Genomic DNA, 16,472 nt, shown 5'->3' with positions numbered 1-16,472 from the left:
AAATAATTGTTACCTATGGCACTTATTTTAAAGAGGTACCTGGGGGAGGGGCGCCTGGGTGGCTCAGTCAGTTAAGCATCTGCCTTCGGCTCGGGTCATGATCTCAGGGCCTTGGAATCAAGTCCCTGCGTCAGGCTCCCTGCTCGGCGGGGAGTCTGCTTCTCCCTCTCCCTCTCCCTCTGCCCTCCCCGCCCCCACTTATGGTCTCTTCCTCTCTTCCCAATAAATAAAATCTTAAAAAAAAAATTTAGAAAAGAGTGACCTGAGTTGCCTGATCTGTTACAGACCACAGTAATCGACTATGTGAAGCCCTCAGATCTCAAGAAGGACATGAATGAGACCTTCAAGGAGAAGTTTCCTCACATTAAGTTAACACTCAGCAAAATAAGGAGGTACGTGAGGCCCGACATCGCTTGAACTCTCCATTGAGACCCTGTCCTGGCGTGAATTAAGCTCTCGCTTGTGTGCCGGTTCCTCCTGCAGTTCAGGGAAATAAAACACTGGTGGTGCAGCAAGAAGAGGCCCAGCCGACGCTGGCTGACCTCGCCTCCGGGAGTGAGAGCCAAGGGGAGCAGGACAGAAGGCGGAGCTCTCCACACGAGTTGACATGGGTGTGGGGGGAGTTTCCTTAAGTGAAAGAATCATTCTTTCCTACTGTCTGAGGCTTAGCAGTTCAGTCAAGGTTGTTACAGAATAGGAAACAGTCAGTTCCCTGCTTTCTCAGATGTAGACAAAACAGAGAAGAGTTGGTTTGATAGCACTTGAGATCATTCTTTACCCAGTCATCCACCCGAGGGGTGACAGCCAAGCCCCACCTTTAAGCATTTAGCAAAACAGCCAGAGCAGAATCGGGCCCGTGTTTCCCCTGCAGCTGATTGGATCGACTTTGTGGTGACCCCCATCTGCCGGGCCGGAGAGGAGCTGCCTGGGGTTGTCTGTCTACCAGGACACACTCTCAGTGCATGGAGTGGCGGAGGCTAGACTCTGTGCCAGCACGGCATGGGAGTATGTGCCAATGTTTACATGCTCTGTAGCCCAATGCTGATTTGATTCTGGCAGGTTCCAAGCCAAAGACGTGACAAAAACGAAGTATTCACACTGTCCATTTGCCGGGTAGCCTTCCTAAGTACACTGGCTGTTGTGCTGTCAGCCTAACCCCTCTTCTGCCATAGTTTTTGAACATGGCGGATCCTCGGTAGAGTTGATAGTGAGCCCCTCATTTATTTCCCTTTCCTCTTCCCCTTGGACAACTCTACGCCTAGTTTCCAGACACCCTCAGACGCCACCTGGGTTCAGTGTGGTCTTCTGTGTCCCTTGTGGACGTGGTCTGTACAGTTCTACCAACAGAGAAGAGCCCTAGCAGCTTAAGTGTGTTGCCCACACGTAATGGAAATTTCTCACTCCTCAGGATTCAGTCCCATTTCACGTCACCCTTCTGGGAATGAGGAAAAGGAAATGCTTTCGGGATGGACTAGTCTTTTTCTTTGGAGTCCTCTGAAACTCCCAAGTTCTAATAATGTTCTTTCTTCCTGTCCTTCTCTAGTCTGAAGCGAGAGATGCGGAAGCTTGCCCAGGAGGACTGTGGCTTCGAGGAGCCTACAGTGGCCATGGCCTTTGTCTATTTTGAGAAGCTCGCCCTCAAGGGAAAGCTAAACAAACAGAACCGGAAGCTTTGTGCCGGAGCATGTGTACTCTTAGCAGCCAAAATCGGAAGTGACCTCAAAAAACACGAAGTCAAGCATTTAATTGACGTGAGTGACCCGAGTCCTGTGGGCTGAGGGAGCACGTGGGAAGAGCCTGGTTGGTGATGGTGCCCGGGAGAATTCTGATTGTTAGTAGCTACTGGGAGACCAGGGCTGTGAGGTCATCCTGCAGCAGAAGTCAGGCCCCACAGCTCAGGCTTTGCTGGAACAGAGGGGGGTCCACTTTGACAAAACCAAAGACCCCCAGTATTGGGTGTGGCCATAAAAACCAATTTTCAGACACCATGAGGAGTGAAATTATTCTCAAAGCCACAGAAGCCACTGTAACAGGAAGGGGACTTGTGGGCGGTGTGACCACAGAGTGTCCATCAGACACTTTGGCTCAACAGGCCTTGGCTTCCTGTGGCCTTAGTTGCCTCTTCTTTGAGGAAGGGCATGGGTTTGATTGAGTGGTACCTCCTTCTTTTATTATTTTTTTTTTAAGATTTTATTTATTTATTTGACAGAGATAGAGACAGCCAGCGAGAGAGGGAACACAAGCAGGGGGAGTGGGAGAGGAAGAAGCAGGCTCCCAGCGGAGGAGCCCGATGTGGGACACGATCCCGGAACGCCGGGATCACGCCCTGAGCCGAAGGCAGACGCTTAGCGACTGTGCCACCCAGGCGCCCCTTGGTACCTCCTTCTTTTAAAGGAGAGCCCCATCAAAGCAAGGAAACCCCGATCTTGGGTGGATATGTGAATGCCTGTTTTAAAATAGTTTATTCATAGAAAATTTGAGAAACGGTAAAACCAACAGATCAAGAGACAGTTGCCATTGAAAAGATAGCTTATCACAGTTCCCAAGAGAAGTGTCTTTGCTTGGTCTGCCATAGCAAAATCCCGTAGACGGGGCAGCTTAAACAACAGACAGTTACTTCTCACCGTTCTGGAGGCTAGAAGCCCCAAGATCAAGGTGCCAGCTGCTTCAGCCCCTGCTGAGGGCCTCCTCCTTGGCTTGTGGCAGTCTCCTTTTCCCTGTGTCCTCCCATGGCAGGGAAAGAAAACAAGCCAGCTCTCTGCTCTCCTCTTACAAAGGCACTGATCACATCATGAGGACTGCACTCACCAGCTCCTCAACCTGCTCACCTGCCGAAGCCCCCCCCTTAATAGCACGTTGGAGGATGGGGTGTCAACATACGAATGGGGGGGAGGGACATCATACCATGGGGGGCCACGTGGGGAAGTAGTACCATGGTTGGGCAGGAGGCAGAAGGAGAAGGGGAACTGTGGGCAGGAGTCTTTATTGTGGTTTCCATGGGAAGGAACAGGCCAGGCAGGGTAAGCAGGCTTCGGACTGGCTCGCTGGAGTCATTTCCGTGGAGTCTGGGGCAGAGGCGCTGTCCCTACTTGTCTCCTTGGCCTTGGGTGGTGAGGGCAGGTAGAGTGAGAGAGGAGATCGAGGAGATGGTTGGGGTGTGGGCCTTAGATTGATTGGTTTGCATATGGAGGGTGTGTCTACAGGCAAGTTGTGCACCCCCTCCGGGAATTGGCTAACCCTAGAGGGGGCTGGCCCTCCAGGGTCAGATGTCGCAGCGTCAGAATACAACTACAGGTCGTGGCTACGCCAGTGTCCTGTGTGTCTAGCTGTGCAGCTGGCTCAGGGGCAAAGGAGAAAGAGGGAGCTAATGGAGGTACTTCCACATAAGAAATAGCATTCTTTTTTGCTTTAATTTACCATTTAAAAAAAATTTTTTTATAATATGTTAGTCACCATACAGTACATCATTAGTTTTTGATGTAGTGTTCCATGATCCATTGTTTGTGTATAACACCCAGTGCTCCATGCAATATGTGTCCTCCTTAATACCCATCACTGGCCTATCCCAATCCCCCACCCCCCTCCCCTCTGAAGCCCTCAGTTTGTTTCCCAGAGTCCATAGTCTCTCATGGTTCACTCCCACTTCTTTTTACCCCCCTTCATTCTTCCCTTCCTTCTCCTACCAATCTCCCTGCTATTCCTTATGTTCCACAAATGAGTAAAACCATATAATTGTCTTTCTCTGCTTGACTTATTTCACTTAGCATAATTTCCTCCAGTCCCGTCCACGTTGCTGCAAATGTTGGGTAATCGTTCTTTCTGATCGCTAATATTCCATTGTATATATGGACCACATCTTTATCTAGTCATCTGTTGAAGGGCATCTCGGTTCCTTCCATGATTTGGCTATTGTGGACATTGCTGCTATGAACATTGGGGTGCATATGGCCCTTCTCTTTACTACGTCTGTATCTTTGGGGTAAACACCCAGTAGTGCAATGGCTGGGTCATAGGGTAGCTCAATTTTTAACTTTTTAAGGGACCTCCACACTGTTTTCCAGAGTGGCTGTACCAACTTGCATTCCCATCAACAATGTAGGAGGGATCCCCTTTCTCCACATCCTCTCCAACATTTGTTGTTTCCTGCCTTGTCTATCTTTGCCATTCTAACTGGCGTAAGGTGGTATCTCAGTGTGGTTTTGATTTGAATTTCCCTGATGGCTAATGATTTTGAACATTTTTTCATATGTCTGTTAGCCATTTGTATGTCTTCATTGGAAAAGTGTCTGTTCATATCCTCTGCCCATTTTTTGATTTGTTTCTCGTGTATTGAGTTTGAGAAGTTCTTTATAGATCTTGGATACCAGTCTTTTATCTGTAGTGTCATTTGCACATATCTTCTCCCATTCCGTGGGCTGCCTCTTAGTTTTTTTGACTGTTTCCTTGGCTGTGCAGAAGCTTTTTATCTTGATGAAGTCCCACAAGTTCATTTTTGCTTTTGTTTCCTTTGCCTTTGGAGATGCGTCATGAAAAAGTTGCTGTGGTCGATGTCGAAGAGGTTACAGCCTATGTTCTCCTCTATGATTTTGATGGATTCCTGTCTCACCTCCAGGTCTTTCATCCGTTTGGAGTTTATCTTTGTGATGGTGTGAGAGTGGTCAAGTTCAGTCTTCTGTGTGTGGCTGTCCAGTGTGCCCAGCACCATTTGTTGAAGAGGCTGTCTTTGCCACTGGATGTTGTTAGCATACAGTTCAGTGGCGTCAAGTGCATTCATAGTGTTGTGCGGCCATCACCACTGTCGTCAGAACTTTTTCATCTGGCAAAACTGAAACTCTGTCCCCATTAAACACGAACTCCCCCTCCCTGGCCTTGGCCACCGCCGTTCTACTTTGTCTCTGAGCCTGACTCAAGCTATCTCGCATACATGGAATCACACACTATTTGTCTTTTGTGACTGGCTTATTTCTCTTAGCAGTAGGTCTTCAAGATTCAGCCATGTTGTAACGTGTGTCAGAATGTCCTTCCTTTTTAAGGCTGGCTAGTACGTCACTGTAAACCTGGCTTGTTTATCTGTGCATCAGCGATGGAAGAAGGTGTTAAGTCCGTGCTCTGCGGCTTCTGAGAAGTGGGGCGTGACCGTCTAACTTGTGTAGTGTATGCGCTCAGGAACGTGGAGGGCATGTTTGGTGACCAGATCTGAGCTGAGCATCAACAGGGCTACGCAGACATTCGCTGAACTAATCTTCGCGCGTGTGAGGTTACGCACGTTTAACGGTAGTTGAGTAGCAGACCACCCGGCAGAAGTCGATAGCGTCCCTGCAGAACACACAGGCCACGGTCTGACATTTGCGGTAGCAATGAGGCTGACGCAAGGTCCCGTCCCAGTTACGATCTGAGTGCGGCCACTCGTGGCTCCGCCGGTGAGTTTCGTTGCTGTCCCGGTGGTTTTTATTAAGCCAAAGCAGAATGCACCCGGGCAAAAACAAGGCCTTCCCTACACACCTCGCCCCAGTGGTTCTGCTTCATTCCTGCCCCCGCAGCCGGGTGGAGCGAGAGGCAGAGCAGGAGGGGGGCCCCTGGGCACGAGCCGAGCACTCTGCACGCTTGGGCCGTTCGCACCCATGCGCCGCAGCTGGGCGACGCCCTGAAAGGCAGGTGATCCCAGCAGGTCCTCAGGTCCTCGCGTGTGACACGAAAGGACCAAACTACATAGCGGCCCCAGGCCTGAACTTCCACATGGTTACTGCTGTCGTAGAGAACTGGCTGAGCTCGGAGCCCAGCATCGCAGTTTACGGCACAGGTCACCTTAGGTGACTTCTTACCTTCTTGACCCTGTTTTATCTCATCTGTAAAGTGGACATCAATGTAGCATTGACCTTGCAGGATGGAGATTAAATGAAGTCATGGGATGGATGGCAGGCTCCTGGCAGACCGTGAGTCCTTGGGGTGGTTCGGTTTCTTCACCAGGACTGAGCGGGAAGTACACCGACTCCCCCCTTTCTTCCTCTACGATCTTGCCCCTAAGGGGTTTCTCCATAAACACTCATCGGCTGGTGGATAGAGAGCTTACAGATAGAGAAAGCCTCAGATTTTGATTTCAAAGCTGCTAATGCTCTTGGTTTCCTTTCATTCTGTTGCAGAAACTGGAAGAGAAGTTCCGGCTGAATAGGCGAGAACTGATTGCCTTTGAATTCCCAGTGTTGGTGGCCTTGGAGTTCGCACTTCATCTGCCGGAGCACGAAGTCATGCCCCATTACAGACGCCTGGTCCAGAGCTCCTAGCACAGGCCCCAAGGCGGGGCAGGGACCACTTCCTCGGAGCCGCTGCAGCGGCACTTACTACTGGAAATGCAAAACCAGAACTCGACCTACCAGCCTTTTTCCCTCTCAACATGTTTTTGTGTAGAGCAGTCCCGGAACCTTTTCAGGGAGTCCTGGTCTGGCTAGCCGGGATGAGCCGTGAGCGGTTATTACGCAGCAGGGCAAGGGGAGACCTGTGTGGAAGGTGGCAGAGGGCCTTTTGGCTTTCCCCTGGCAAGCAGTCCCAGCTGTCCCCACCTGGGTGTTCTTCCCGGGCACACACAAACCTCGCAAGCGTGGTCCAGGGCCTCCCCTCCAGAGCTGGTCCAGTTCAGGAGTGCAGAGTTCTAGAGCAAAGTGGGGAGAATTTGCAGCAGCTGGGAGAGAGCTTTTGAAAGATCCCCTCCCTGTGGCAAAAGCGTACCGGTCTGCGTCTGTGTCAGCTCTTGGAAGTGCACGCGCCACCCCCCACCCGGGCACAGAACGGTGAGAATGTGTGTGTCAGATTCCACGTCAGCCTTCGGCCCCCAAAGCCAATCCCACCCGCCAGAGAGCAGACCTCTGCCTGGGGTCTTGAGCCAGCCTTACCTTCAGTAATTAGTTCTAGATTATCTCTGGGTCACTCTCTATATACCAGATGGTCTGACAGCCTCTGCCCTTAGAAAATGCCATAGTTTCTGTTACTGCTCCTACCACCAACGGGACAAAGAGGACGCGTTCTCGGCGTCGGACAGGTCACGTGGAACGGCGTGGCGTGAGGCGCTCTGTCCCTTCCCGCTGCCGTTTGCCCTTCGCGCTTTCCCGCTGTGGAGACGGCTGGGGCTGTGCTCCGTGGTGTGTATCCCGTGCTCTACGTTAGAGTGCACCATAGGCACATTGAGTGTGCTCGCGCTGTATAAATGTTTTCTAAAAATCCAGAGTAGATGGAAGCCGCACCATTGGTGTTGGGAGGCTTCTGACAGCTGGGACACCCTACAGCTGGAGCTGAGGTTCGGTCAACCGCAGAGCCAGGGACTGCTCAGCGCCCCATACTGCTGTCTGTGCAGAAGTTCAGCTGTCACCTGCCCTGACTGGCCCGGATGACCCGTACTGAGGCACATGGCCATACCCAGCACCTCGCGGCCTCAAGACGTGTGCCTGCTGGAGTTCACCTGACGGGAGGCGGCCTGGGGCCGTGTAAAAAGAATTAAAATATTTTGTTTCTATATACATGTTTGCGTCTGTGTAGACACCTGTGTGTCACCGGTCACCCCTTGCCCTGCATTACTGCTTCATCTGCCACCTCCCCATTTGCACGCAGATTTGGAGCTTCTCCCTTCCCCCCGGGGAAAGGGGGCCAGGGAGGCCGAGCACGCCCAGCTTTACGTAGCAGAGCTGGAACGAATCTGGTGGTCACAGGACGGAGGAATTTAAGAAACAGCTGGGCGGAGAACAGAATGCTCCCCTTCTCCAGAGTCCTAGATTTAACTGAATTGGGTACTAAGTAAGTATTGTGCTAATGAAGGTCCTTGGCTGGATTCAGTTGTGAGACCGTGGTTTTGTCAGGGGCTACAACGAACGCAGTCTCTAAATCAAATAACAGTTAAGGGCACCTACCTGCTGTTGATGAGGCAAATGGGGAACGAAGCCCAAAGGGTTCAGAGCGTCTCCGTCGCCTGAACTAAACATGCCCTTGCTGTTCCTCTCCTGGGGTCTGTCATTTGCTGCTGTCCAATGAGCCACCCCAGGTTCGCAGCCGGCTCGGCTCCCTGCTGAGTACCTGGCAGATGGAAAGCCTTTCTGAGGAACAAGGCCACTGGCATCTAGAAATTGCCCACAGAGCTCCCCACCATCCATCTGCCTTGAATGTCTTGCCAAGCTTAGGGGGACGTCGGATGGGTGACACGCCACCAGGGTCCTTCCTGGGTCTTAAAATCAGGTGAGTGTTCTTGAATTTGGGGCTCTTTGGCTTTTAGCATTTACAAGATGAACTTAGGAAGTTGTTGGTTTTTTTTTTTTTAAAGACCTGAATTTTAAACTATTTTGGCCTGTGGAGTTATAGAGTGGGGTGGGGTCTAAGAATGAAAGATTTTGTCAAGGGCTTCTTTTGCTTGTCCTTGACATGAGCTTTCTAAAGGCAAAAGAGACAGAGGGTAGGGGACGAAGGTCACCACGGGAGTGGCCCGGGGGCGTGCATCCCAGACACTGCTCCAGCCTGGGGCTTCGACAAGGAGTCAAGGAGCCTGAGCCTGTGTGGAGTGGAGGTGGGCGCTCGGTTGCCTGTTCTAGACGACCTTGAGGCTCTTACCCTCCACCGCGAGGGGCGGGTTCAGCCCTTTGCCAGCCCCGCTTCCTCAGACCTGCCCTGAAGCCTCTCCAGCTCTCCCCTTGCGCACACGTCTGTTGGGAAGCCCTGCCTAGCCGCAGGCCCCACGGGACAACGCCAGCGGCTCTGCCTGACTCCGTTTCCCCAGACTGGGCTTCTCTCCTCCAGTCAGCCTTGCCAGGTAAGAGACGGATATCAGCCGAGCAGACAGGCTCACGCAGCCGCCTGGGGAGGAAGTGGCAGCAGCTGCTGTATCCCCGAGCAGTGGCCCGGCTTGGGAGGGTCTGTTCTCCCGCCGCGGAGAGTAGCTGCCACCAGGGGTCGGAGCCTGGGCCAGCCCGGTGACAGTAGAGGTCACTACTTTCCCTCCGTTTCCCCCGGGCAAACCTCAGCGGACCCAGGAAACACACCAAATGCAAAGCTGTTTCCTTTGTGTTTTTCTCCTTGTTTTTAACTTAAAAATGCCCCTGCTACAGTCTCTGTGGTCTTCACCCAGCTGGCCCGTTTTGGGGGGTCCCCTACTGCACAGAAACCACTCCGTACCCCAGGCCCTGCCCTGCTGATGTGGGAGCAGGCGGCACTGGAGAGCCTTCCCTCCTCGTTACTGTCCTGTCCCCTTCATTCCCTCAACAGCAAACAAAACTGTTCACGGCACCCGCTGAACTGTCTCAGACGTTTCCGGTTCAGGCCTGAGCGACAGGCCTCTCCCTCGGGCCTCTCCTCTCCCTCCAGCCTCTCCCTCGGGCTGCCTCCCTCACCCATCAGAGCCCGAGGCCTCCTCACCCCCCTTGCCATCTGCCGGAGAACATGTGAGCCAGGTCGTTTTGTTGCCTGTTCATCGTGTCGTCGGGCTGTTGACGGGGGAAGTCCTTCAGAGAGCGGGGTGGTGAGGGGGCGGCCGGAGTTGCTCGTCGGGGGGCTGTCAGGGCCGTTTGGTTAAGGACAGCGCTGGCCAGGTCACCGCAGGGCCAGGTAGGAGAGCGCTCGTGGCCTGGGAAGGGAGGAAACACGAAGACTGTAGATCCCGAGTCCCATGTCGTTCCCACCGCCTTAAAAGGCGGCTTCCGGGAGGGCGACCGTGAGGCGCAACTGAGGCAGTCGGTTATAAAAGAAGAAGTGGGTGAAAGGAACGGCGTTCTTACCGCCCGAGCACTCACTGCAGAACGCGAGCGAGCTCAGCCCCCGCCTCGTAAAGGACCGTTCCGCCCTCCAAAGAGATATTCCAGAAAGCCTGCAAACACAGGGCCGCTCAGGGCAGGAGAACACGCTGGCGAGGACGGTGCGGGCCGAGCGCCAGCCGCTCCTGGGGGCTTGTCGCGAAGGCAGAAGCTGCGCCCAGATTTCACGAAGACTTGCGTGCATCGAGAGCTCACAGTTCTCGGATTTAGCACAAGCAGCGTGTGTCTAAAACAAGCCCACTCACTGGCGTCTCAAAGAAATGCAGAGACGCTATAAATGGATTTTAATACAAAAAAAAAAAAAAATAGCGCTGGTCTCTCAGTGAAAGGTGGTCTTGACATCAGAGTATAGGCCACCGCCTCTAACGTTTTCTGGATGCACATGGCCAGAAAGATTTAAGCTGGGCTGAGCTTCAGCTCACGTTTTGTAAATCGGAGCTCCCACAGTCGATGGCCTCCCCCAGTGTTGACCAGGGTCGCTGTTCAGGTGAGGCCTGTGTCCCAGGCGTCGAGCCCAGGGGTGGACAGTTGCAGTGGTGGGGGGACAGGCTGCTGAGGGTTGTACACGCATGACCCTGGAGACGTTACAGATAAGCACGCCTCCCATTTGGCGTGTTCATTGGGGTCCGCCTACCATTTTTAAATAGGTCTTACATTAGGTTCTGCGGGTGACCACAGGAACGCCAAGGGCCTGCCCCTGAGGGGCTTCCAGAGGTTGAGGGGGGCCCCCGGGGGTGGGTGGAAGGCACCTTTCCCAGGTGCCGCGATACCGATCTGCAGAGGGAGCTCTGAACGCAGAAGCTATCAAGGAAGCGCCAGGGCAGGCCAGGCTCCCCGGCCGTGACGGCTGCTCAGGAGTCGGCCCGGCACGCGGACGACAGGCCAGGCCAAGCTAGAGCCAGCGCTTGGTCCTAGGAGTGAAGACCAAAAAGATGGGCAGGTTGAAGTCAGGGGCGCCTTACCAAGGCGCCTGGACGGCTCGGGGAGAAGCCAGAGACACGAACGGTGATGGGCCGTGGTTGGCTGGCGGGGCAGAGCCGGGGAGGGTGTCCTCACCTGCGGCCCGCACACCGCGCCTGCGCGAGGCACGCCAAGCAAGAGTCGTAGGTAACACCCTTAAACCGTAACATTAGGGATCACACTCCCATTTCACAGCTGAAGAAACCGGCTCTGAAGGGCACTTTTCCCAAGAGCTCACAGTTACCAAGTGGGAAAGGCAGGATTCAAATCCAGGTCTGATTCCAAAGCCCAACCAGCCCTCCTGCCTCAAGCTGGGGCAACACAGAGAAGCTAAGAATGTGGAAGGCCAGAGCCAGGCTGGCCTCAGCTGTCCCCCTCGACCTCTGCCCGGATAGCCCCTCAGGTTAGGTGGGACCCTCTCCCAGCCACACAGCAGCCACCGGCCCCTTCCGTGAAGGAGGTGGAAGGCTCTGGAGCTGCGAAGTCCAGAGCTTTGTCCTCTGAGACACGAGCAGCCTTCACAGCAGATGTGGGACACACTTCTGGGCCCTGGGAGAACATGGGCTTTTTGGAAAACATGCTTCTGCCACAGGTGAGCTAAGGGGCTTCTGCAAGTAAGAAGATCACGTGAGGTGAGACACGCCAGTGTTGGTGGCCGCCAACACTGGACCCATCAGTTTCTCATCGACCATGTAAGGGTTTTCCACTGTGTTATAATGACCACAAACTCCCTTCGCCTCATGACTCTGCACGTTCCCTGGCTGCCAGCCCCCATCAGTGTGTGACTAGGAAACGCACACTTGTTTTTCTCCATTACGAGGCCAAGTACACATCCGGCTGCCTGTCAGCTGGCAGGAAGGGCCACAGCTCAGTGGAGTCCAGAGAACGGCTTAGGGATTATGAGCTGCTTGAGACTTCACGTCTCAGCCCCCAAATGTCACTTGCAGGACACGCCTCGTCAGACGGGCACAGAGACCTTTCGTGGTCATTAACTGCTCCTCTTGACCAGAGCTCAGGAGGACAGGAACAGTATCTACCACCGTGTCCGCAAGCACTCAGCACTGTGCGGGGTGCACAGAATCCACCAAATAAGTGTCGGTCAAATCTAATGAGCCATCATCGCAAAACCACCACCCCACCGGGCAAATGAGCAGGCCGTTCTCTGCTCAGGTGTTGCTCCGCTCTGACCCCACCGACCACGCCACCCAAGGTCCCTTGCCCTCCACCCGCCGAGTCCGCTCTGCCAAGAGAGAGTAAGAGCAGGAGGAAGAGGAGGTCCAGCTCTGTGGTTCCACAGCCCGAGCCCCACCAGCCAAGGGACCCTGCTAGTTCTGACGTCTCTTGGCCTCCTTGGTCCCTTAACCCATCCACACCTCCATAAATCGTTTCTTCAGTGAACTCACTTTGACTGCCCCCCATTGCAAGTGCGCCCCCCCCCCCGGCACACCCAGCTGGCAGGCGAGAACACAGTGTTTCATCAAGCAGGAGCAATGGGAAAACAAGCATTCTAGATTTCCAAATCATTCTGGAAACAGTCGAAATTGCCCCACAAAATCATCAAGAATGAGTGAACAGTCAAGAAGATCACAGGCCTTTAAAAAAAAAAAAAAAAGGCAGTTTGGCCACAATGACTCTGACCCTAAAAACAGCCCTCCTCAAGGTGCTGATGGTGTCCAGGCCCCTCCCCACCACATGGACATTCCTTGGGAGCCCTCAAGTTCTTGGTCATTCCCCTCTGAGGGGCTTTGAACAATCCTAAAAGTTGTCCCCCCCCAAAAAAATCCAGTGGGTCCAATGGGGAGACTGATGGCATCTTCTGCCAGAACCACTCACTGTAAATCATTTTCTTAAAAGCCCTGCATTCCAGGCCCCACCCACCTGCTCAGCCCTGTCCTACTGGGGTGCAGTGGGGGGAGGTGGGGAGCACTGCGTCGGTCCTCCCAAAGGTACCCCCCGGGCATGATGGGACATGGGTGCTGTTTGGGCCATGAGGGATTCCAGCCCCAACAGGACATCCTAAGTTTTTAGAGTAAAACTCCAGGAGACCCAAGGGGCCAAGCAGCTGTGTGAAGGTATAAAGAGAACAGAGAGAGCTGTTGGGGAGAAGCCCGTGGCCCCGAGCCCTCGGACAGCTGGGATGATGAGCAGGGGGGCTACGTGGTTGGCGATGAACCAGAGCCCCCACGCTGCTCTCTGGGCCGAGGGGCGCCTCAGCCGTCTCACTCTGGAGGAGACACTGAGCACAGCCCCGTGGGGGGCCTGAGCGGCAGGGCCCAGCCAAGGCCAGCGTGTGAGCCCACTGCTGTCAGCCAGGGGTCCCCCACTGGGACCAGACGCTCTTCGTGCCTCCGCACACTCAGATACATGCACACAGACAGACACACACACAGAGCCACGCTCACAGACGTGCACACACGCGCGCACACACACACACAGCATTTGTCATTTTCTCACGACTCAGAAACCGTCCACTGGCACAGGGTCACGTGAGGCGGGTGCGGGGTGGGGGAGCCCACGGGGCAGGGGTTGGGGGGGGCACCGAGTCCGCGCTCCCGTCTGCCCACCCCGTCACAGTGCGGTTACGCCAGCTGGCGGCCGAGCTGGGCCTGAGTGAGAATTGCACCTTTCCAGGCGGACGGTGGCATTTCACTCACATACTCACCGCCCCGCCCCCACCGTGACTCGCACCCCTGAGGGGCACGGCTCTGTTCCTGTCCCCACGGCCGGCTGCTGCTCAGGGACCCGAGAGCCCGGCCAGGAGGCAGCTCCCACCCCTGCGGGCAGGCGAGCGCGCCCTAGAGGCCTTGCTGCGGCCTTGAGCCCAAATGCCCCCCGAGTGCTGACCGCAGGATCTTGGGGGGACCATGAGGCCCCTGGGGTGTCAGTGCTTCCCCACGGCCCCCACCACGAAGTGGGAGTTCCACGGCTCCGGCTGAACTCACCTGGACCGCTGTCCCTGGGGGGGCGGGTCACCCTGCCAGGTGGCTTCTCTCCCCCTCGGCTCCTCCCTTCCGGAGGTTTCCCACGTGCAGGACAGGGCACCCTCGAGCGTGGGCCGGCTGCCCGGCCTGCTAGCCTGGGTCTGGCACTGAGCCTGGGCACCACCCCCCACTCTGGGGAAGGGCGTGGTGACAAACGGCCTAGAGTGGGGACCCCCTGCCCCGCAGCCACGTCTGCACAGAGCCTGACACCAGCGTCTCCGCAGCCAGACGAAGGTGCTCGTGCCACCAGCCCTCAGCCCCGCGTCTACACCGGAGCCCAGGTGCAAAGGCTGCTGGGCCTCTCACAGCTCATCGAGGAACCCGGGCCATCGCGCAGGGAGCGGGGCCCCAGCTGGTGAACGCCGCGCTCATCACGACACCCCCAGGCGGGAAGGGGGGCTGCTTTCTCAGCCTTCCCTGCCGTCCCGTTCTTGCCATCCCGCAGACCGCCCCAGGACACGCAGAACGTCGCTGGAGCATTCCAGCGCAGCCCAGCCCCGCAACAACACACACTCAGTTTCTCACGTTCTGGAGGCTGGAGGCCCAAGATGGAGGGGCCGGCAGGGCTGGCTTCCTCTGGGGTCTCTCCTGCTGCCCCTTCCTCCTCTTCTCTGCGCCCGCGCATCCCCTGTGTCTCTTCGTGGGTGTGAATTGCCTCTTCCTATAAGGACAACAGATGGGACGAGATTGCTCCCAGGTGGGCCTCGTTGACCCTTCCCTACCTCTTTAAAGGCCCAGTCTCCAAACAGCATCACCTTCTGACCTCTGGGGGTCAGGGCTTCCACATAGGACTTTAGGGGGCACATGGTCCGGCCCATAGCGCTCAGAGTGGACACGACATGCCACCAAGCCCAGACCATTCACACGTCCACTCAGCTTCTACACACATCAGAAGCAAATCCAGCAGGCTCTTCTGGTTGGGATGCTTCCTGGCCTCTACCCAGCCCTGCTGCTAGCTCCCAGGTGGGGCTCCTGAGGCCCGAGATTGTTCTGTGTTCTTTCTACCGCAGCCCACGTCCAGCCCCTAATCTGCTCTCAGAAAGGGTTTGCTTTCCGGGCAGCACATATACTAAAAAGATGGGAGGGAAGGGAAGGGAAGGGAAGGAAGGAAGGAGGGAGTTGCTTTCCTCTTCCCTACCAGGACACTCCTTTGCTTCCCAATCTTTGCAATGCAGTCGCTCTCCTCACTGGCTCATCTCCCAATTGCCGTTGTCACAAGCTGTCCAGGCTGTTCCACCCCCTGCCGTCAACCCGCGTAGCCTGCATTTCGTCCTTCCTGGCTAGCTGCACCTCTCCTTCACATTGGGGATCTCCTGCCCCATCGGAACCTCAGAGCTCCCCTCGTCCTTGGCTGCCACCTGTCCTGTCCCAGCAAAGGGCCTCCTGCTTCCAGACCTGTCACACCGTCCCCCCCTCCCTCTCCAGGCTTCCTCGGCATCTTAGCACACACCCCCGCCTCACAGCCACTGAACACAGACAAGCTCTCCAAGCACACTGAACATCGTACAGCGTCAGTTCCGCCGAAACCTCTGGCCACCCTGAGTTTGGGGAGTCCCTTTAATTCCCAGTCACATTTTGTGGGTAGGGATCTTCTGGAGCTTTCTGCTCACTGAGGCCCCTGAGGTCTCCCTTCTGAGAGAGCTCATTTGCTCTGCAGGATTCCCAGAGCTCACATGCCACAGCACTTTGGTCTCCCCAGGTGATGTAAAAGGGGTGCCGACTTAACCATCCTGAAAGAGCACAAGCTTTTTTATTTTTGCAGAATAATTAAAATGACTCTCAGGAAATCTCTCCCCCAGTTCTAAATCAAAGCATGAGTCCCAGGGGCTGAGAACCGAATAGGAATCAGACACGAACGGAGAGGCGGAGAAGGAGGAGAATTAGGTATTTATTATCTAGACTTTCCCCAAACTGAAACAGTTCTCTCGATTCCAATTAAGACAAGATCTGGGCTTTGGTTGTTGCCACAAGAAGTTTCCAGAGCCCAGTTACTATTAAGGACATATTTTCTGCTGGAAAACTAAAGATCCTATGAGTGCTTGTCGAAGTACGGTGTCCTGATAGGACCAGATGCATCGAAATCACCTGGCATGCCTTTTAGAAATGAAAAAGCCTGGAAATTCTAGAATCTCTGAGCGTGAGATCCAGGAATCCGTATCAGCAACAAGTTCCCCAGTGGTGTTTCTACATTCAGAAGTTTGACAGTCATAGCTATTAGTGTGGGGGGTCGTGCCGAGTAACAGATGGAAGGCAAGGCTGATCCTGGCAGGGCTTCTCAGCCTCCAATCCGCATGTGAACTTGTTAAAAAGCAGGTGTGGAGTCGTTAGACCCAGGAGGGCACCCGAGATTCTAGGGAGCCAGTGTTGCTGGGCCACAAGTCACATTTTTAGTACTTTTAGTAGCAAGGATCTGGAAAGCGTGTTTCCCTTCCACTATCTCTCTGTGTGTGTGTGTGTGTGTGCGTGCGTGCCTGCACGTATTACAGTAGTTAACAGCATAGCACTTTCACGTGATTTAGCTTCCCTAGTGAAATATAATGAGGCTATTGTTTTAATAATGATTCTAAACCTTATTTAAACAAACCGCTGTCCTCTCAAGCAGTCACTGGGGTCACAGCACACAAGAGTGATTCAAAGAAAGGCTCTGATGTCAGAGCTGCAAGTTGTCATAACAGGTGCTCTCTGCCCCTCACTAGCGAGTGAGCTGGGGCCGGCGAGAAAACCTTCCCGAGCTTCAAACCTTAGCTGT

At 54.6% G+C, this 16,472-nt stretch overlaps 1 protein-coding gene across 3 annotated transcripts in view; it reads left to right on the top strand.

Annotated features, from left to right (window-relative positions):
• CABLES1 (Cdk5 and Abl enzyme substrate 1) overlaps positions 1–8,523 on the top strand; it is a 121,802-nt gene extending 113,279 nt beyond the window's left edge. For 2 of the 3 annotated variants that reach the window (XM_045781956.2, XM_045781955.2), the window contains 3 exons: positions 286–392; positions 1,544–1,751; positions 6,141–8,523. In XM_045781956.2, the coding sequence (XP_045637912.2) occupies positions 286–392; positions 1,544–1,751; positions 6,141–6,281 (456 nt within the window). In that variant the 3' untranslated portion in view covers positions 6,282–8,523. The remainder of the gene's footprint in view (positions 1–285; positions 393–1,543; positions 1,752–6,140) is intronic. The other variant, XM_087869920.1, reaches the window with a different exon arrangement.
• Positions 8,524–16,472: the final 7,949 nt, after the last annotated feature.

The sequence above is a fragment of the Ursus americanus genome, chromosome 19 (assembly GCF_024610735.1).
Source record: "Ursus americanus isolate L20-20 chromosome 19, mUrsAme1.1.p, whole genome shotgun sequence".
In the NCBI taxonomy this organism is placed as follows: Eukaryota; Metazoa; Chordata; class Mammalia; order Carnivora; family Ursidae; genus Ursus; species Ursus americanus.
Note: the sequence above shows the minus strand (reverse complement) of the source record. Positions and strands in the feature narration are given on the sequence as shown.